Here is a 15,634-nt window from a genome sequence, read left to right as displayed (position 1 = left end):
GTCCGCTGGCAAATATTGACATTGATTGGCGAATTTGAGCATTACCTCGAGCGGGGAGCCGCCTTATAATCATAACAAAATCACACAGATCGGTGTCTTACATACTTGAAGATTGTTTGCCAGCCAGGTCACATTGGCCGTTGTATGTGCGTGATTTGGCCAAAACGGATGGGCTCACCTCTATATGCAGGCGACTGGCCAAGTGAAACAATAGATTTGTTTTATTTCTATTTTGATTTTGGCTGATTGGATTTGCATGAGAATCGAATCTAAATGTTGCATAAATTTATGTCGACAATTCATTTTGCCCGTGTGTGTATTTCGGAGCCTCTCTCGCCGCGAGTCGGTGTGTCTTTATGGGTGTCTATTTCTATTGAGCTCTGAACTAGTTTTCTTTCCGCGTCCCCTAATGCTTTATATACATAAAAAACTTTTCCGTCAAATCGTATGATTATATGCACGTGTGATTATGTTAATATTTTTTACAGAAGTTCTCATATTTACGAGGCCAACAAACCTTTAAAGTTAATAACAATTTAAAGATGAACTCATTCCCCTGTGGAACAGTGTAAAGTTTGCCAAAGAGCTTACTTCTGAAAGCTTGGCCTGAACTGAAGTATAAAATATTCGACAAACTTGAAAGCAACTCAAGGCAAGCTCAAGGCGGAAACGGAAGCGGACTCCATTTTGAAAGGCCTGAAAGTAGGCAACATAAATAAAACATCTCTACTTTGACTGCTCTTGTAGCAACTGCTGCTAAGTATAGTTTAATTTCGAGTATTTATAAGCTGAGTTTTCACCTTTAACTCTATTTAAAACTCAAACGAGTGCTTGGGCTTCTGGTAGTGATAGCCATCCTCGCGGTAATCGGTGTCGTACTCCGAGGCAGAGGTGCCCTGATCCGAGCTGTTAATCTTCGAACTACGCCTGTGGGATCGGTGTTTCTTGGGAGCCACCACATAGGAGGCTTGTTGGTTAGTGGCCGCGAAACCCAGGAATCCTGAGTCCACCTCGTCATCTGCATCGTCGTCATCGGCCACCAAGACGGAACGCTGGTTGGGATTGACCGAAACCAAGGCTCCATGATGACCATGATGGGGATGATGACTGTAGAAGTTGCCGTCAATGATGTTGGTGTCCTGCTGGTTGCCCAACGCATTTGTGGGTCCCTGCAGACTGGGCTGTCCAAAGACGTTGCCGCGGAGCACATTTAATCCTTGGTAGTTGGATCGACTCGGCGGACGACGATTGTTCAGGCGCGGCACCTGTCCCGCAGCGAGTTGGGCGCCCACCGAGGGGTCGAACAGGCCCTGATTGGGATCTACACCTGCCTGGGCTCCCAGCTGAGCTCCCAGGGGAGCATTAACAGGATTGGGTCGTTGGTTGGGAACTCCTTGAGCTGCTCCCAGTTGGGCCCCCAGAGCGGGATCGAAGGGAGCACCAACTTGCAAGTTCAGATCAAACTGGTTCTGCAGGGGCGCCACTGGAGCAGGACCAGCAACTTGAACTGGAGCTTGAGCCACAGGTCTTTGGGCCACTGGAGCTTGTCCAGCCCCAAAGTTGGGGTTAAAGGGGGCACCGGCAGCAGCTGGAAGCTGGGCTCCAAAGGAAGGATCAAATCCTTGACCTGCGCCCAGCTGAGCTCCTCCAGCAACGTTTCCCACAGCTCCCAGCTGTGCGCCCAGCGAGGGATCGAAGAAGAAGTTGTTCCGCTTGCCACCGTGTCCTCCGTAGCCGCCTGGCCGGAATGGAGGTCGCTGGCCATTGCCCTGAACAGCCAGTTGGCCAGCGGGAACAGGAGCGGGCTGGTTGGCTGGGAAGTTTCCTGCACCGGGAGCCAAGGCACTAGCTGGAAGCTGAGCTCCCAGAGGATCGGATGGACCGCAACCGGGTGGAACATTGCCAGCCACCGCCTGGCAGTTGGGCAGGAAACCCACTCCAGTGGGCAACTGAGCCCCAGTGGGAGCCTGAGCTCCTGTGGGAGCCTGAGCACCTGTAGGAGCCTGAGCTCCTGCCGGCAAGTCGGGGCGGGAGAGTGAGTTCAGCTCCGAGTCCTGAGACTGCACGTTGATCTGGGTGTGAGTGTGGAACACCGAATTGGGAGCGCTGGCGTACAGGATGCGGCTGGGCCGGCGACGGCGGTAGACCACCTGCGTGGCAGCCGGAGTGAACAGATCCCGGTTATAGTCCGTGCGAACCTGCGGCTGGCTGTGCTTGTAGTGGATGTGCTGGGTCTTCACCTCGGGCTTCTTATCGTAGTGGTGATAGTGGTCCACCCGCTGCTTCTTCGGCTCCTCGTGGCGGTGTTCCACATAATGGTGCTCCTTATGGTGTGGCTCTTCATGCTCCTCCTGCTTGTGGTAGACCACCCGCTCGCTGGTGTGCTTTTCCTTTTTGTAAACGGGTTCGTGTTCCTCCTCTGGCGGCAGGTAATGCGACTCCTCATCCTCGTCTTCGTGCTCCTTGGAGTGGCGATGGCCGTGGTGCTTATGGTGTTTCACATGGGAAACATCGGCCAGGCAGGAAACCGCCCAAAGGCTCAACAACAGGATCACAAAGAGTTTCTAAAGGAAAAAGAAAATTAAGTTAATTCAGAAAAGGATTCTGTTCTCCAGACTTGACGTTGCTTGCTTACCATTGCTCAAGTGCCAGTGATGGGATTCATCTGCAACTGCAACATTTATACTCTCTTTGGAATCTTGCAATGCAATCGATTATCCCCACTTATCGAGCCCCCAAAAATTGAACCGAAATCGAAAGCGAAACCAGTTGTCGAGCGTGAGAAATTGTTTCGGCTCTTTATGTGACCCATTTGTTCTTATTGAATAGCCGCAAATTGGATTCTAATGAATATTCTAAAGCACAACGAAAGTGTCCGTAAATTTGTCAGATCAAAGAGCTTGAATTTATCGGCCTATTGGCTCTGCACATGTCGTCGATAACGAATGGGGTCTTTGATCTTACTTGTGGAACCTAGCCTGACAACAACCCAGTACTTGACGGGTACTGTTAATATATTCTCGAGATTATAGCCAATCTGTAGATATATATTATACATTTAATATAAATTAAAGCTCAATAAATAACTCTATAGTTATATCTAATTTCTTTCTCATTTCCTTAAATCTTTCGAAAAATTGCATTGAAAGATATAATAATTTATTTGAATGCAAACAATTTCCGTCTTGAATTGACCATATGTTTTCCTGAATTTATAATTATTTTGTATGCTCGGTGGCTCAACTTGAGGATGAAGTCATCTTATTTTTGGGTCAATCACTCGTGAACTGCATTCCAGTCTCAAAAATACTAAAAATATTCATTAATAATGATTAGAGGTTGATGTGTTCTTTGTGCTTGGATGTGTTTTGTCTTTAGTGTTTAATTTTGTGCTTCTTTAGCTATAATTCTTATTATATTCTGCTGTTGTGCTTCTCTAAATATAATTCTTAATTATCATATTATCATTTTAATGGGCTTCTTGCTCAGCCTTTATGGTTGTCACATAATCCCATTGTTGTATAAAACTACATAATTTAATTCGTTTTTGTGCGATTTTATTGCTGTCGTTTCGTCATTATCATTTGTTTCTTAAGCGCGGTGCCTGTAGACACGGCGACGGACGGTCCTGTACTTATATCCCTGCTGGCTGGCAGCGGGCTGGTGGTAATCGTAGCCAGAGGTGGCTGCAGCTGGGGCGGAGGCGGCGGCCTCGAAAGCGGGTCCGGAAGCCTCGAAGGCGGGCGCTGGGGCAGGAGCGAAGGACTGGACGGGAGCGGGCGCTGGGGCAGGAGCGAAAGACTGCACGGGAGCGGAGGCGGCCACATGGTGCTGCACTGGTGGCACATAGGTTCTGGCAGGGGCGGGAGCGGACTCAGCGGCGTGGAAGACGGGAGCGGGGGCAGCCACTGGTGCGGGGGCGGGAGCAAAGGTCTGGACGGGAGCAGGAGCTGAGGCGGCGGCATGGTGGACTGGAGCTGGGGGCACATAGGTCCTCACGGGGGCAGGAGCAGAGGCAGCCTGGTGGAAGACGGGAGCGGGAGCGGGAGCTGGAGCAGCAACTGGAGCGGGAGCAGGAGCAAAGGTCTGCACGGGAGCAGGAGCCGAAGCGGCAGCATGGCGGACCGGAGCTGGGGGCACATAGGTCCTCACGGGAGCTGGTGCAGACTCAGCGGCGTGGAAGACGGGAGCGGGAGCAGCTACTGGTGCGGGGGCGGGAGCAAAGGTCTGCACGGGAGCAGGAGCCGAAGCGGCGGCATGGTGGACCGGAGCTGGGGGCACATAGGTCCTCACAGGTGCGGGTGCCGAGGCAGCCGGAGCATTGTAGTTGTAGCCAGAGTCGGCGGCCACGCAGCCAGCCAGAGCCAGAGCCAAGATGAAGAATTTCTGCCGGAGGAGAAGCTATTTAGCCAAGGAAGAGCCAAGATAATCCACAGATCCTTACCATTTTCGAAGATCTGCTTGCTTAAGGTTGAGCGAATCGAATAATATCTTCTGGCCGCGGCTCCTGTACTTTTATACGAGTCGCCGGATTCGCGGCTCCAAACGGAAGTGCGGCGTATCATAAATCAACGAAACGTTTTTCGCGTCGAAAATTTGTTTAATTAGGCAAACAGATACCTCGGCCGGCAGCAGATGTGGCTTGTTTTTATCAGCTAGGTACGCCTCGGACTGTGGATTAAAAACTCTCATTTTTTTAGCTGTCCGCTGGGCATAAATATTCATAAGAATGGCCATATCACAGCTTTATTTTATTTCTTTGGCCAAGCGAAAATTATCGCAAACCTGATAGTTTAGTTTCAACTCGAAGCTGTTTGTGGTCTCTGCCGATATTTTCTCATCTTTCAAGAGTAAAATGCTCATTGCTTTTATGGAAACAGTAGCTTCGGTGGCTGCTGGGATTAATTTATAAGATAATCCAGGTTAAAATGTGTATAACACTTAGCTAGCCATAAACTATCTCAGCCAGCCGTAGCCCAGGCCAACGAATGTATCCGAATGAGCTAATGACTTAATGTTCCGCTAAATGGATTGATTGACTGGTTCATTAATTGCTTGCGAAGCCTCAAGACCGTTCAAATATGCTCGAATATCACGGCGCCTCGAATATTTCCTCTCGGGGTTATTGGCTTCTGCGGCCCTTTTTAACATAAAAACAATACATAATACTATCCGGTTATACATAGATGACGCCCTCAAAATACACAAAGCCTTTGTTTGTCTTTCTGTGCTTTCTTTATTGTCTCGCAACTAATTCGGGAATATGCAAATCTCGTTTGGTCAGACATTTAAATAGACGTATCAAATGTATTTTTGCATTTCTTCGAATTAGCATCAGAATATAGTTGGCGGCGTGGGTTAAACCACACCACAAACCAGTCGAGCTCAGAAATGTCGTTTGGCTGCGGATGATGATGATGATGATGCAGCGCTCACTGGGGCGGCAGGTAGGTGTTCCTGGGGGCCACCACTTGGGGCGGCAGGTAGGTGTTGACCGGTGCAGCCACTGGGGGTGGCAGATAGGTGTTACGTGGGGCAGCCACCTGGATCACCTGGGGAGCTGGTCGTGACACCAGTCGGGCGGCGGGGCGAAAGATGGACACTACGTGTGGCACCACCCGCGGAGCTGGTGGCAGATAGGTGCGCTGAGGCACCACCACGGGCTGGATCACGGGGCGATGAACGATTTGCGGCTGGACATGAACCACTCTGGGGGCAGGTGGCAAGTAGGTGCGTTGTGGCTGCACCACCTGCGGCGGGAGATAGGTCCTGGACAGGGAGGTGGCGCCCACCAACCCCATCAGAGCCACAGCGAAAGCCAGGAAGAGAACGCGCTGTCGGTAGAAAAATTAATCTTTAATCCTTGATGCTTGCTGATGAAATAGAAATCCGAATTGGAACGAAACCCACCGTCATGTTGATCACTCAAAGTCGAACAATTAAACTGTTTTTTGCCAGCGGAACATTTGGTATTTATACGACATTTCTGGAAGAACCCCGAAAAATATATATATTCGAAGTATATAAAATAATAACAAAATCTCTGGATCATTTGCATATCTTTGGCATTGTCTTGCGAGATTGCAGCCATCTGGTGAGATGCTCTTACCTGCTGGCCATAAATAAGACCAGTTAACTTGGGCACGGGCTCCTTGTCTGCAATAAAGCAATCAGGTACATCAATATGAGTTAGAATTCATCTGAAAGTAGCGCATCCAGTCCATAAAATTCAACTGGCCAGGTGCTTTCACTTTTTATGTGATTATGAGCAAACCAATAAGTAAAATGAAGTGGAATTTTAAATACTCTCTATATTGAAACAAAACGTATTTCTTACTTTATATGTACAAAATATTACCAAAGCGATTAAAGCAACATTATATTATTACGAGTATCTTTGGCAGCAGTAGTTTGTTCTGTTGGGACAAAATGGCTTCTCACTTGTCACCAAAGACACTCAACTATCTATAAAAACTATTGGGACAAAATTGAATTTTTCTGGCCACCTAAAAATGGTATACTGATGCAAATCTTACGGTGCATTATAGCTAAATATACATACGTCACTGCATATTTTCAAATTCACAACACTGCAGGAAAATCTGGATGCCTTTCAGGAATGGGCTGCGAATTTGCAATGCGCCAATGTGACATTCACCATCCGAGCAGCTAGCTGTCCGGGTATCAGTCTCAATGCAAGAGCAATTAGCCACCATCGAGATTATAAATACCTCGACGTAACCCTCGATCGAAAACTTCGGGAGGCATATTGCGAACATACACCATCTTTTTAAGACTAAGGTTGTCCGGTTGTCGTGGTAAATTATCGCTTGGCTGCAAGGACATGATATACATGATATACACCTACTTGTCCCCGCCCATCAAGTTTATAGAATTGCTGCTAGAAGTCATTTGAACAACATCCAGGTACTGCAAAGAGGATTTCTGGGGCTCTGTGGTACATGAGTTTACCAGTGACATAGAAAGTGACCTCAAGGTGCCCAAACCTGCGGACATAATCCAGACTATTGCTATAAAGTAAATGGAAAGACTTAATGAACACCCAAACAGTCTGGAAAGTAATTTGGCCAAACAGATCGTAGGACACGAGTTAGGAGAAGACTCAAGCGGCATCACCCTTACGACCTCACAGACCGGTTCTTGACATAACACATCAGACATAAAAAACATTTGAAATATTGTAAACATAACTATATTTGAGATCCCTCCCTGACATTATATACTTAGAAATTACTGCGGATTAGGTTAAGTTACTAAAAATTAAGGAAACAGTACACTTGTCTCATAAGAACTTTTTTTTTTTTCTTAAATGAAAAAAAGTAAATAAAGTATAGAAGCCATACGAAAAAGTAACATCGTCTTACCTCTATTAATTATTTTATTAATTTTACTTTGTGATCTTGTTAGCAAATATTCCCCTCCCCTTTTTCAGGGTATAAAATGATGGAATTAATTACCTTACTTTTAATTTGATTATACATACATATCTCATCAACTCGTCGCTTTGGCCAAATACCTCAAAAACGAGTTTTTGGTGTTTGCTATCTTTGGCTTACAAAACGATGTAACACGACTGCGTAATTCTGAAGAACTTGTAAACAAAATGTTACAAATAAATTCATATGAAGGGTTAGCTAACTTTTCTCAGAAGTTTTGAGTAAGAACGACTTGTTTGGATAACAAGTCTTAAAGTCTTACAAATAGTTTTGATTTAAATTATTTGTGGTAAATATCTGAGTCACTAGAACATGCATATGTCATCTTCTTTGAATGGAATATGCATACGTAAATATATATTTATACTAAGCCAAAATGTGGTATAATCTGACTCAAGAAAATTCCATTTATTAATATTTTATTTATAACCTTTTCTTAAGATTTATTTTGAATATTATTAATAAGAGGTTAAAGCATAAGACAAGTTAGAATTTTATGTACTGATGTGTAAGTCTTAAGAATATTCTATGAATTTATCGATTTTAATTAAATAAATGGATATAAGTTTAAAAGTTTCATATATATTAGACTTCTGCATGAATGCATCCAAAACGACAAATGAATCACTTATTCTAGAAACGGGAACACACTTTTTACTGCACAGTATACTTGGATGTGAGTGAGTAGGGTAGTATTCTCTGTTTTGACAGACAGTGTTCTCACTCATTCCATAGTTGTACAGCTGTTTATGAGTACAGCAAAAATGGTGTGCAGTAGTCAGGCACTGTACAGTGTTTTGGTGTGCAGTTGACTTATTGTACAGTGAGTGAAACTTCATGACTGGTACATGCACACATATAGAGTTCTCGTGTGTACTATGTATTTCTTATAAACAATTTTATTTTATTAAAGAATTTACATTTAAATTATTAATATTCGAATGGAGAAACATTATTTTATGTACCATGTCTTCAGTGGTGGCAATTTTTGAACGTTTTTCGCAAATTAAATTTTTGGCAACAGAAAATGCCCTTTCCGATGCTGCACTGCTCGCGGGAGCTGATAGTAACTTGCAACTAACTTTATACAGTAGAGGAAAACGGTCTTTATTAATTGACCACCACTGCAGAACATCAAAATCTTCACTATACGCTTTATTTATATTTTTATATGTTTGAAGTTCGTTCTCAATATATTATTGAAGAATACTGAACTCATCTGCACAGTTGTACACATACAACTAACAAGCTGTACAACTAAAAAGCTGTACAGCAAATATAGTACTCACTCCCGAAGGGTACAACCATATACTGCACTCACGCAAAGTGGGCACACTAAAAATGTTGTGCTATCTACTTCTGGCCTATAGAGTATACTGTACAGAAAGGATTGGGTGCAGTATTTTATGAACTCTACACTACTGTACAGATCTGTTATGCTACAAATGAGTACACTCATGCAGAAGTCTAATATATATCATATAGTTACATTAAAATGACTATTGACAAAAGTTTTTAGAATACTATATAAATTCAAAATACAATTTAAAATATTTTAAAATTTAAAAATTAGAAACTAGTTACTTAAAATAACCCAATATTGCAATTGACTGCTAATGAATACCGTGATCGACTGCTACTTTACTTCGTGAACTGCGATCAGTTGCGTATTGGCCTTAACAGTCGTGGCCCAGCCGAGACACGAACCCGCACTGTTAACCATAACGGCTAAGTCAAAGCCACTGTTGAATTATACTTCGAATTTATGTGCTCTTAATGCAGATTTATTCAGGCAGAAAGAAATTTTGTTGTATTTTTAATGAACCTTAGCGCGTTTTGTTTTTGTGTCTTTGGATTTATTATTATTATTTTTGTTTCGTTTTTTCGCTAGAACAGAATATGCTTAAAAAATTGGCAAAGTGGCCAAACATGCAGTAAATATTCGCGTGTAGTTAGCCGGCTGTGTTAACGCGGCTTCCGTTGTCTGAAAGCTAATTGATGCCCACATTTATGGTATCTCTCTCCCCGTTTGAAGATTAATGCCTGGCATTATGCTTGGATTGATAAACAGTTTTTGAAATTATTATTTTATTTGCATGCATCGGCGGCTGGAATTCGAACTTGACTTCGGTTTCGGTTTGAGTTTGGGTTTGGGGTTTGGATTTCTGTTTTGTCTGGAGGGAGCTCTGAGTAAGAATAGAACAAACTTGTTCTTAATTATGCCTAATGTGAAATTTATAAACACTAAATTCTAAGGCATTCACCAAACTAATTGAACCGGTTTCGGATCGGTTCGGGATCGAATTGGATGGGTTCTGTTCTGCAATTTCCGATCCCCGTCATCGGAATCCGAATCCGAGACCGACGCACGCGTGTTTAGCAGTGCACATATTTGGCTATTTCAACAAAACGACGAACAAATACGTTCTGCGATGATATATATTATACTATATGTATAAACAAATATTTATATATGTATATACTTGTGGTGAGGACAGATCGCAAACTCGTTTACCGTTGTGTGGCATTTACCCAAGATCCATCTAATTAAACCGCAAGCCATAATTTCGGATGAAGTAATCAGAGCTAATCTTTAATATTAGCTGATGGATCGACGACAATGGCCTGAGAACCCATTTGAATGCCGGAAACTGATCTTTGATCTGACTCAGGTCAAAACACACATCAAATTCCGACAAATTGGCCCGCAAAATGAGTCGCTAAAAGCGATTCGCCAATGAGCCATCTCGAATTTCCAGTGACTATGGCGTAACATTTAACGACCGCCTGATTGACGACTTAGTTCGAACAATGACGTATAGAGTCACTGTCCTACAGGTTAATTTTTGTATATTTACAAAGGGATATATCAATTTAGCACAACAGGTTTTTGCAGATTGTAAGAATGGCAACTTAACTTTTAGAAAATTAACATTGCTATTTATTATGAAAGTGTCACCTAAATGGCATCTGAAAACCCTTTGCTGGTTAGTGTAATACGCCTTAGTTCGACTTAAAAACCCGATTTTACCGATAAAAGATCTGCCCTATCGATTGCGTAACAAATTTGACAAAATGGAAATTAAGCGAAAAATCCCCTAAAATTCTAAAAAAAGAACAGCATAAATTTATTAATTGCGCCAACGGTCAACGATCGACCTAGCCATGTTTGGTGGGAATTCTTGGTATTCAGCCATCTTGAACGTCATAAGCGAGCTCGAAGCTTTCGGAAGAGGATAATAATGGATGAATTTGCGCCGAGAAGCAATTAACACCGCAATCTGAAGAGAAAGATTATGGTTTGCAAATTTTAATTGATTAAATTAGAATTTAAATTTAAATCTCGATTGTATAACAATCGGGTTTTCAACGGGCGAAAGGAATTCAAATGATGCCCATTAAAAATCAGTTTAAGATTGCAAGTTTCGATTGCGTAAATCGAATTAGTAATGGGAGCCGGGCCTGGACTCGACCAGTGGGTCAAGATGAAGGGAATTGTGGTTGTCCTTGCTGCAAGCCAAGGCAAAGGTCATGCCAGAGACTCGGGAGAAACTGCAGCAGAAACCAGTTGCAGGTTGATTCATCCAGTTGGATCGCTGGGCGAAGGTTGCCGGTGCCCTTGAGTGAGTAATTGCCATAACTTCAGGGGAGGAGTTAATACGCTGCCACACGCCGCACCGTTCAGGCGGAACTTTGGAGAATTTATGCAAATCCCCGAATGCCCTCATAAATAAAACATTCCAAAGTAGTTTTATTATAGAACCACATATAGATGCGAAATTAATTTATGTCTCTCGTCGCGCTAACCAGCCCGAGTACCCGTACCCGTGGCTCTAAACTAGATTTATGCGCGGGATCAGCTAAAGAGTGCCATTGTCTATGTCGTTAAGTGCGAAGTGGTTCCATCATCGTCGCGATAGGCCGACAAATTGGCATCGCAGCGCAGCGTTATCGATCACCGAAAAATATTTCTGAATATTTATCGAGCCCAAGCCCATGCGGGACCTCCAATCCCTCGGTTCTTCCCCTTCTTCCCCTAAGACGTCACCCTTATGATCTCCAGACTCTAGCCCCATATCTCTGCGCATATGATTATCACACGCTTACCTGTTCTCCCCTAAGATAACTCCCATATGATCCCCATACTTCACCGGTTTTTCTTGAATTCAAATTAAACTCTGCTGCTTTTTATATTAGCTTTGGACAGTTGTCTCTGCTCCTAAGTTATCATATATTTTTAAGTTGGCGATTTGCTTTCTTTGGCCGTGGCTTATGATTTTTATTAGATTCAAGCTCATTTACGTCGGTTGTTCCAGAACCAAAATCGGAATCTGTTGTGGCCGAAAAGGTATAGCGCCTGGAATCTGGACAATAAGTTTATGGGTGTCGTTCTGGTGGCGAGAAGCGCGACCAGCAACCAGCCACCGACGGCGACGTCAGCCACGGCAGCCGGTTAACCAACCCAAGCAGGTTCTGTTTAGTTTTCGGGGCTCTGCCGAGAAGCTTCTGCCGCTCAGCACCACCGCACCGCCATCCTGAGGCGCTGAACTATAAATAATGTAGACCCGAGCAGAAGCGGCACAGTCACAATTCTGCATCCGCGGTGTGGATTTGGTTCTGAGCAAAATGGTAAGCTGATACCGAGGATCGAGAGCCGAGGACCGAGGATTCCCAAGCCCAGTCGGTGGTGGATACAAAAACCGAACTGGGAGCCTGGGCACCTTGGAATTCGCTTAGGAAACGACTACAGTCAAGTGTTCTGCGTTCTCTGTTCCCAGAAACTCCTCATCGCTTTCGCCCTGGTGGCCGTGGCCAGCGCCGACGTCTCGCACCTGTTCTCGCACAGCAACAACCTCCACGAGGATGGCTACCACTACGGAGCTCCCTCGGAGCCCTTCCCTGTGATCGATCTGCCGGTGCCCCACGAGACTGCCCCCGCACCGGTGGTCGTCTACAAGCCCCAGCCCACTCCTCCTCGTCCCGTTTACACCGCTCCCCCGGTGGTCTACAAGCCACAGCCCACGCCTCCGCGTCCCGTGTACAAAGCTCCTCCTGCAGGTGTGCTGAAGGATGATGGCTACCACTACGGTGAGCCCTCCATTCCCTTCCCCGTGACCGTGCCCCCACCCACCAAGAAGGTCGTCTACGTGCCCCCACCACCACCACCAGCACCCAAGGTCGAATACCTGCCTCCCCCACCCACCAAGAAGGTTGTGTACGTCCCACCCCCACCACCACCAACCAAGAAGGTCGTCTACGTGCCACCCCCACCACCACCAACCAAGAAGGTCGTCTACGTGCCACCCCCACCACCACCAGCACCCAAGGTCGAGTACCTGCCTCCCCCACCCACCAAGAAGGTTGTGTACGTCCCACCCCCACCACCACCAACCAAGAAGGTCGTCTATGTGCCACCCCCACCACCACCAACCAAGAAGGTCGTCTATGTGCCACCCCCACCACCACCAACCAAGAAGGTCGTCTACACCCCACCCCCAGTGGGCATCCTTAAGGACGACGGTTACCACTATGGCGAGCCCTCCATTCCCTTCCCCGTGACCGTGCCCCCACCGGTGTACGTGCCCCCACCCACCAAGAAGGTCGTCTACGTGCCACCCCCACCACCACCAGCCCCCAAGGTCGAGTACCTGCCTCCCCCACCCACCAAGAAGGTTGTGTACGTCCCACCCCCACCACCACCAACCAAGAAGGTCGTCTACGTGCCACCCCCACCACCACCAACCAAGAAGATCGTGTACACGCCGCCGCCAGCACCCAAGGTCGAGTACCTGCCGCCCGCGGAGAAGGGCTACAGCTACCCCAACAACCCCCAGCCCTCGTTCCACTTCTAGGCCGATCGAGCCCCTTGTAAATACACAGATTAAGTATTAGCCATATTTGTGAACGAATTGTGAATGAGTGGTTCGGCCTTTCGCAAAGAAAGCCGAATCCACTTGCGAAAACTGTCAATATAAAAATCAAGCGATTTTGAAGAACGTGTCTTTTAATGTACTATAATTTGGGAATTCTAAAAATATTTACAGATGATATAACTCATTAAAAAACAAAAGAACAAATCCTTCGGTATTGGAAACAAATACTTTTCGATCGTCTTTTTAGATTATGTGACTATCGTTCAAGTGAAAGCATAAAATTATCATTTAAATTAGCAAGTTGCGTCATTTCAACAATCGCAACGAATTCCTAATTAGGAAATTTTTAAATTTCAAGGCTGCATTTATTATTTAAGCGTATGAGCATTAAAAGAAGAGCTTTTAGTCTATTTAATTAAGAGCGCATTTCATTAAATCTTGTTTAGATATATAAACTCATTATCACCTTCGAGAATATATGCAAATTTACCTATTAGCCCAGCAATAAGTTTATGCAATGATTAAGATTTAGAAGTATTATGAAATTGTTTTTAAACTTAATAGGGTAAAAAATAGTGTACAAATATGTTCATATTGCAACATAATGATTAACAGAAGAATACCTAATTAAACTTACAAAAAAATTGGTAACATAAATAACATAATATATTAAAAATGTGTTGCACTTGTTTTTTGTAGATTTTTTAAAATTATTATGTTTATACATACATTAAAATTTTAGCAAAATTATTGCGTCATTTTTAACGATTACTTAATATGATAATGTAATTTTTAAATTTAACAAAGCGCCTCTTCGTATGCTACATATTAAAATAATTTAGAAAGACTCCTAAAAGTAAACAAGCTTGAAAAGTAAAAAGAGGTCTTGAGTATAACTTCACTTCTTTAAAATTCAATTAATCAAATTTTGGCAAATTTGAAATGGGATGACAAAACAATTATCAGAGTTTATAAAGAAACAAAATTCACCAATGAAAAAATAAATATTAAATGGCGGTTAAGCTTACATTCAATTATTAATGGAATAATAATTAACTTTTAAAAAGGCGGAAAAAATCAATTAAATTGTTTGACTTGAGCCGGATCACATATCAGTCGTTAAAAGTGAATTCCCACAATTAATTAAAGACTCTGTAAAGCCTTAATGATTATTCCAGTTATTAAAGTTCAATGGTTCTGATTCTTGTTGAGCTTGTTCTCCTTTTGTTCGACTTTCTTTGGGTGATTAATACACAAAGAGGGTGTGTCTCTAAAATCCCGTTGCAAATTCACAGCAGGTGGAATTTCAGCCACACAAAACAGCCTGAAGCTAATGCCATCAATCTTGCGATGTCCCCACAAAGGCGATGCATACTATAATCAAAATGTCGAGATTGGCATAGATAAATTGTGCGATCGTCGCCGGATCTGCAGCCGTAAAACGCTAATGAAACGGAAACGTGTTGAGGCGTCGCTTTTATGCGCTTCAAATGCTCGATGGATGGGGATCAAATCGGATCTCATTGGATCGGACAGGGCTGCATAATTGAATATGCTTGAAGAACTACTTGGATCACGTGGATCTCAATAGTTGTGAACTAGAGATGTGAAAAAATATAGATATATCGGTAATAAGTCGATATTGAATATGAAAATCGATAGATTTGTCGAAAGTTAATATAAAAAGCAATAGAAATATCGATACCTAAGGAATATTTTATAGTTATAATGTGTCGATAAATGTCTTCCCTAAGTGAAACAATTAACTTGAGAATTTTGTAATTAGTTTTTAAAAAGGTTTGCCAATAATTGGCTTCCTTTTACAATATAAATTGTACTTAACTCCAAAGAAACATTTAATTAATTTTATATTTTAGATATCATATCGATACTTTCGATAGTTCCACACTATAGTTGATATTTCAACTTGGGATTTCATTTTCAAAAATTGTAAATACCCGATATTTTAAATATTTTGTCTTGAAAACATATCGAAGTTTGAGATTCATCCCTAGGGCAAACACAGAGATCAGTCAGAATCATTAATTCGAATGCAAATCGCCGCGGAGCTGAGACAAAGGCAAACGCACTGACACTTGACCCCACAAAACAAGTCTTAGCCTTGGCAATGGCTATGTGGTTGTCGACGGAGATGGAGATGTTGTAGCATTTTATGTGGTAGCAGTAGCACCGCTTCCACCATTTGGCCCAAGACATCGACCCATTGGAGCTTTGTCTCTCCGCCGTTTCTGTTTGTTTGTTTATCTAGGGCCGCTCACTGTGTTTGGCTCCGTGTCTTGGCTT

The 15,634-nt window shown here is 43.7% G+C and overlaps 4 protein-coding genes across 4 annotated transcripts; 1 reads left to right on the top strand and 3 right to left on the bottom strand.

Moving 5' to 3' along the window:
• Positions 1-741: 741 nt before the first annotated feature.
• LOC108078572 (uncharacterized) lies at positions 742-2,640 on the bottom strand. The gene is made up of 2 exons (XM_070285447.1): positions 2,636-2,640; positions 742-2,564 (listed from the first exon to the last, which is right to left on the bottom strand). Exons 1-2 carry the CDS (start codon positions 2,636-2,638, stop codon positions 813-815), a joined length of 1,755 nt encoding a protein of 584 aa, XP_070141548.1. The 5' UTR covers positions 2,639-2,640; the 3' UTR covers positions 742-812.
• A 915-nt stretch (positions 2,641-3,555) lies between these two features.
• LOC108078573 (skin secretory protein xP2) lies at positions 3,556-4,527 on the bottom strand. The gene is made up of 2 exons (XM_070285844.1): positions 4,445-4,527; positions 3,556-4,386 (listed from the first exon to the last, which is right to left on the bottom strand). Exons 1-2 carry the CDS (start codon positions 4,445-4,447, stop codon positions 3,592-3,594), a joined length of 798 nt encoding a protein of 265 aa, XP_070141945.1. The 5' UTR covers positions 4,448-4,527; the 3' UTR covers positions 3,556-3,591.
• Positions 4,528-5,423: 896 nt separating this feature from the next.
• Positions 5,424-5,937, bottom strand: LOC108078678 (uncharacterized). The gene is made up of 2 exons (XM_017172612.2): positions 5,911-5,937; positions 5,424-5,834 (listed from the first exon to the last, which is right to left on the bottom strand). The coding sequence occupies exons 1-2, from the start codon at positions 5,914-5,916 to the stop codon at positions 5,433-5,435; spliced, it is 408 nt and encodes a 135-aa protein (XP_017028101.1). The 5' UTR covers positions 5,917-5,937; the 3' UTR covers positions 5,424-5,432.
• A 6,105-nt stretch (positions 5,938-12,042) lies between these two features.
• Positions 12,043-13,345, top strand: LOC108078574 (uncharacterized). The gene is made up of 2 exons (XM_017172494.3): positions 12,043-12,086; positions 12,236-13,345. Exons 1-2 carry the CDS (start codon positions 12,084-12,086, stop codon positions 13,307-13,309), a joined length of 1,077 nt encoding a protein of 358 aa, XP_017027983.2. The 5' UTR covers positions 12,043-12,083; the 3' UTR covers positions 13,310-13,345.
• The last annotated feature ends 2,289 nt before the right edge of the window (positions 13,346-15,634 follow it).

The sequence above is a fragment of the Drosophila kikkawai genome, chromosome 3L (genome assembly GCF_030179895.1).
Source record: "Drosophila kikkawai strain 14028-0561.14 chromosome 3L, DkikHiC1v2, whole genome shotgun sequence".
Taxonomy (NCBI): domain Eukaryota; kingdom Metazoa; phylum Arthropoda; class Insecta; order Diptera; family Drosophilidae; genus Drosophila; species Drosophila kikkawai.
The sequence above is the reverse complement of the archived record's forward strand: the minus strand, read 5'-3'. Positions and strand labels throughout refer to the sequence as shown.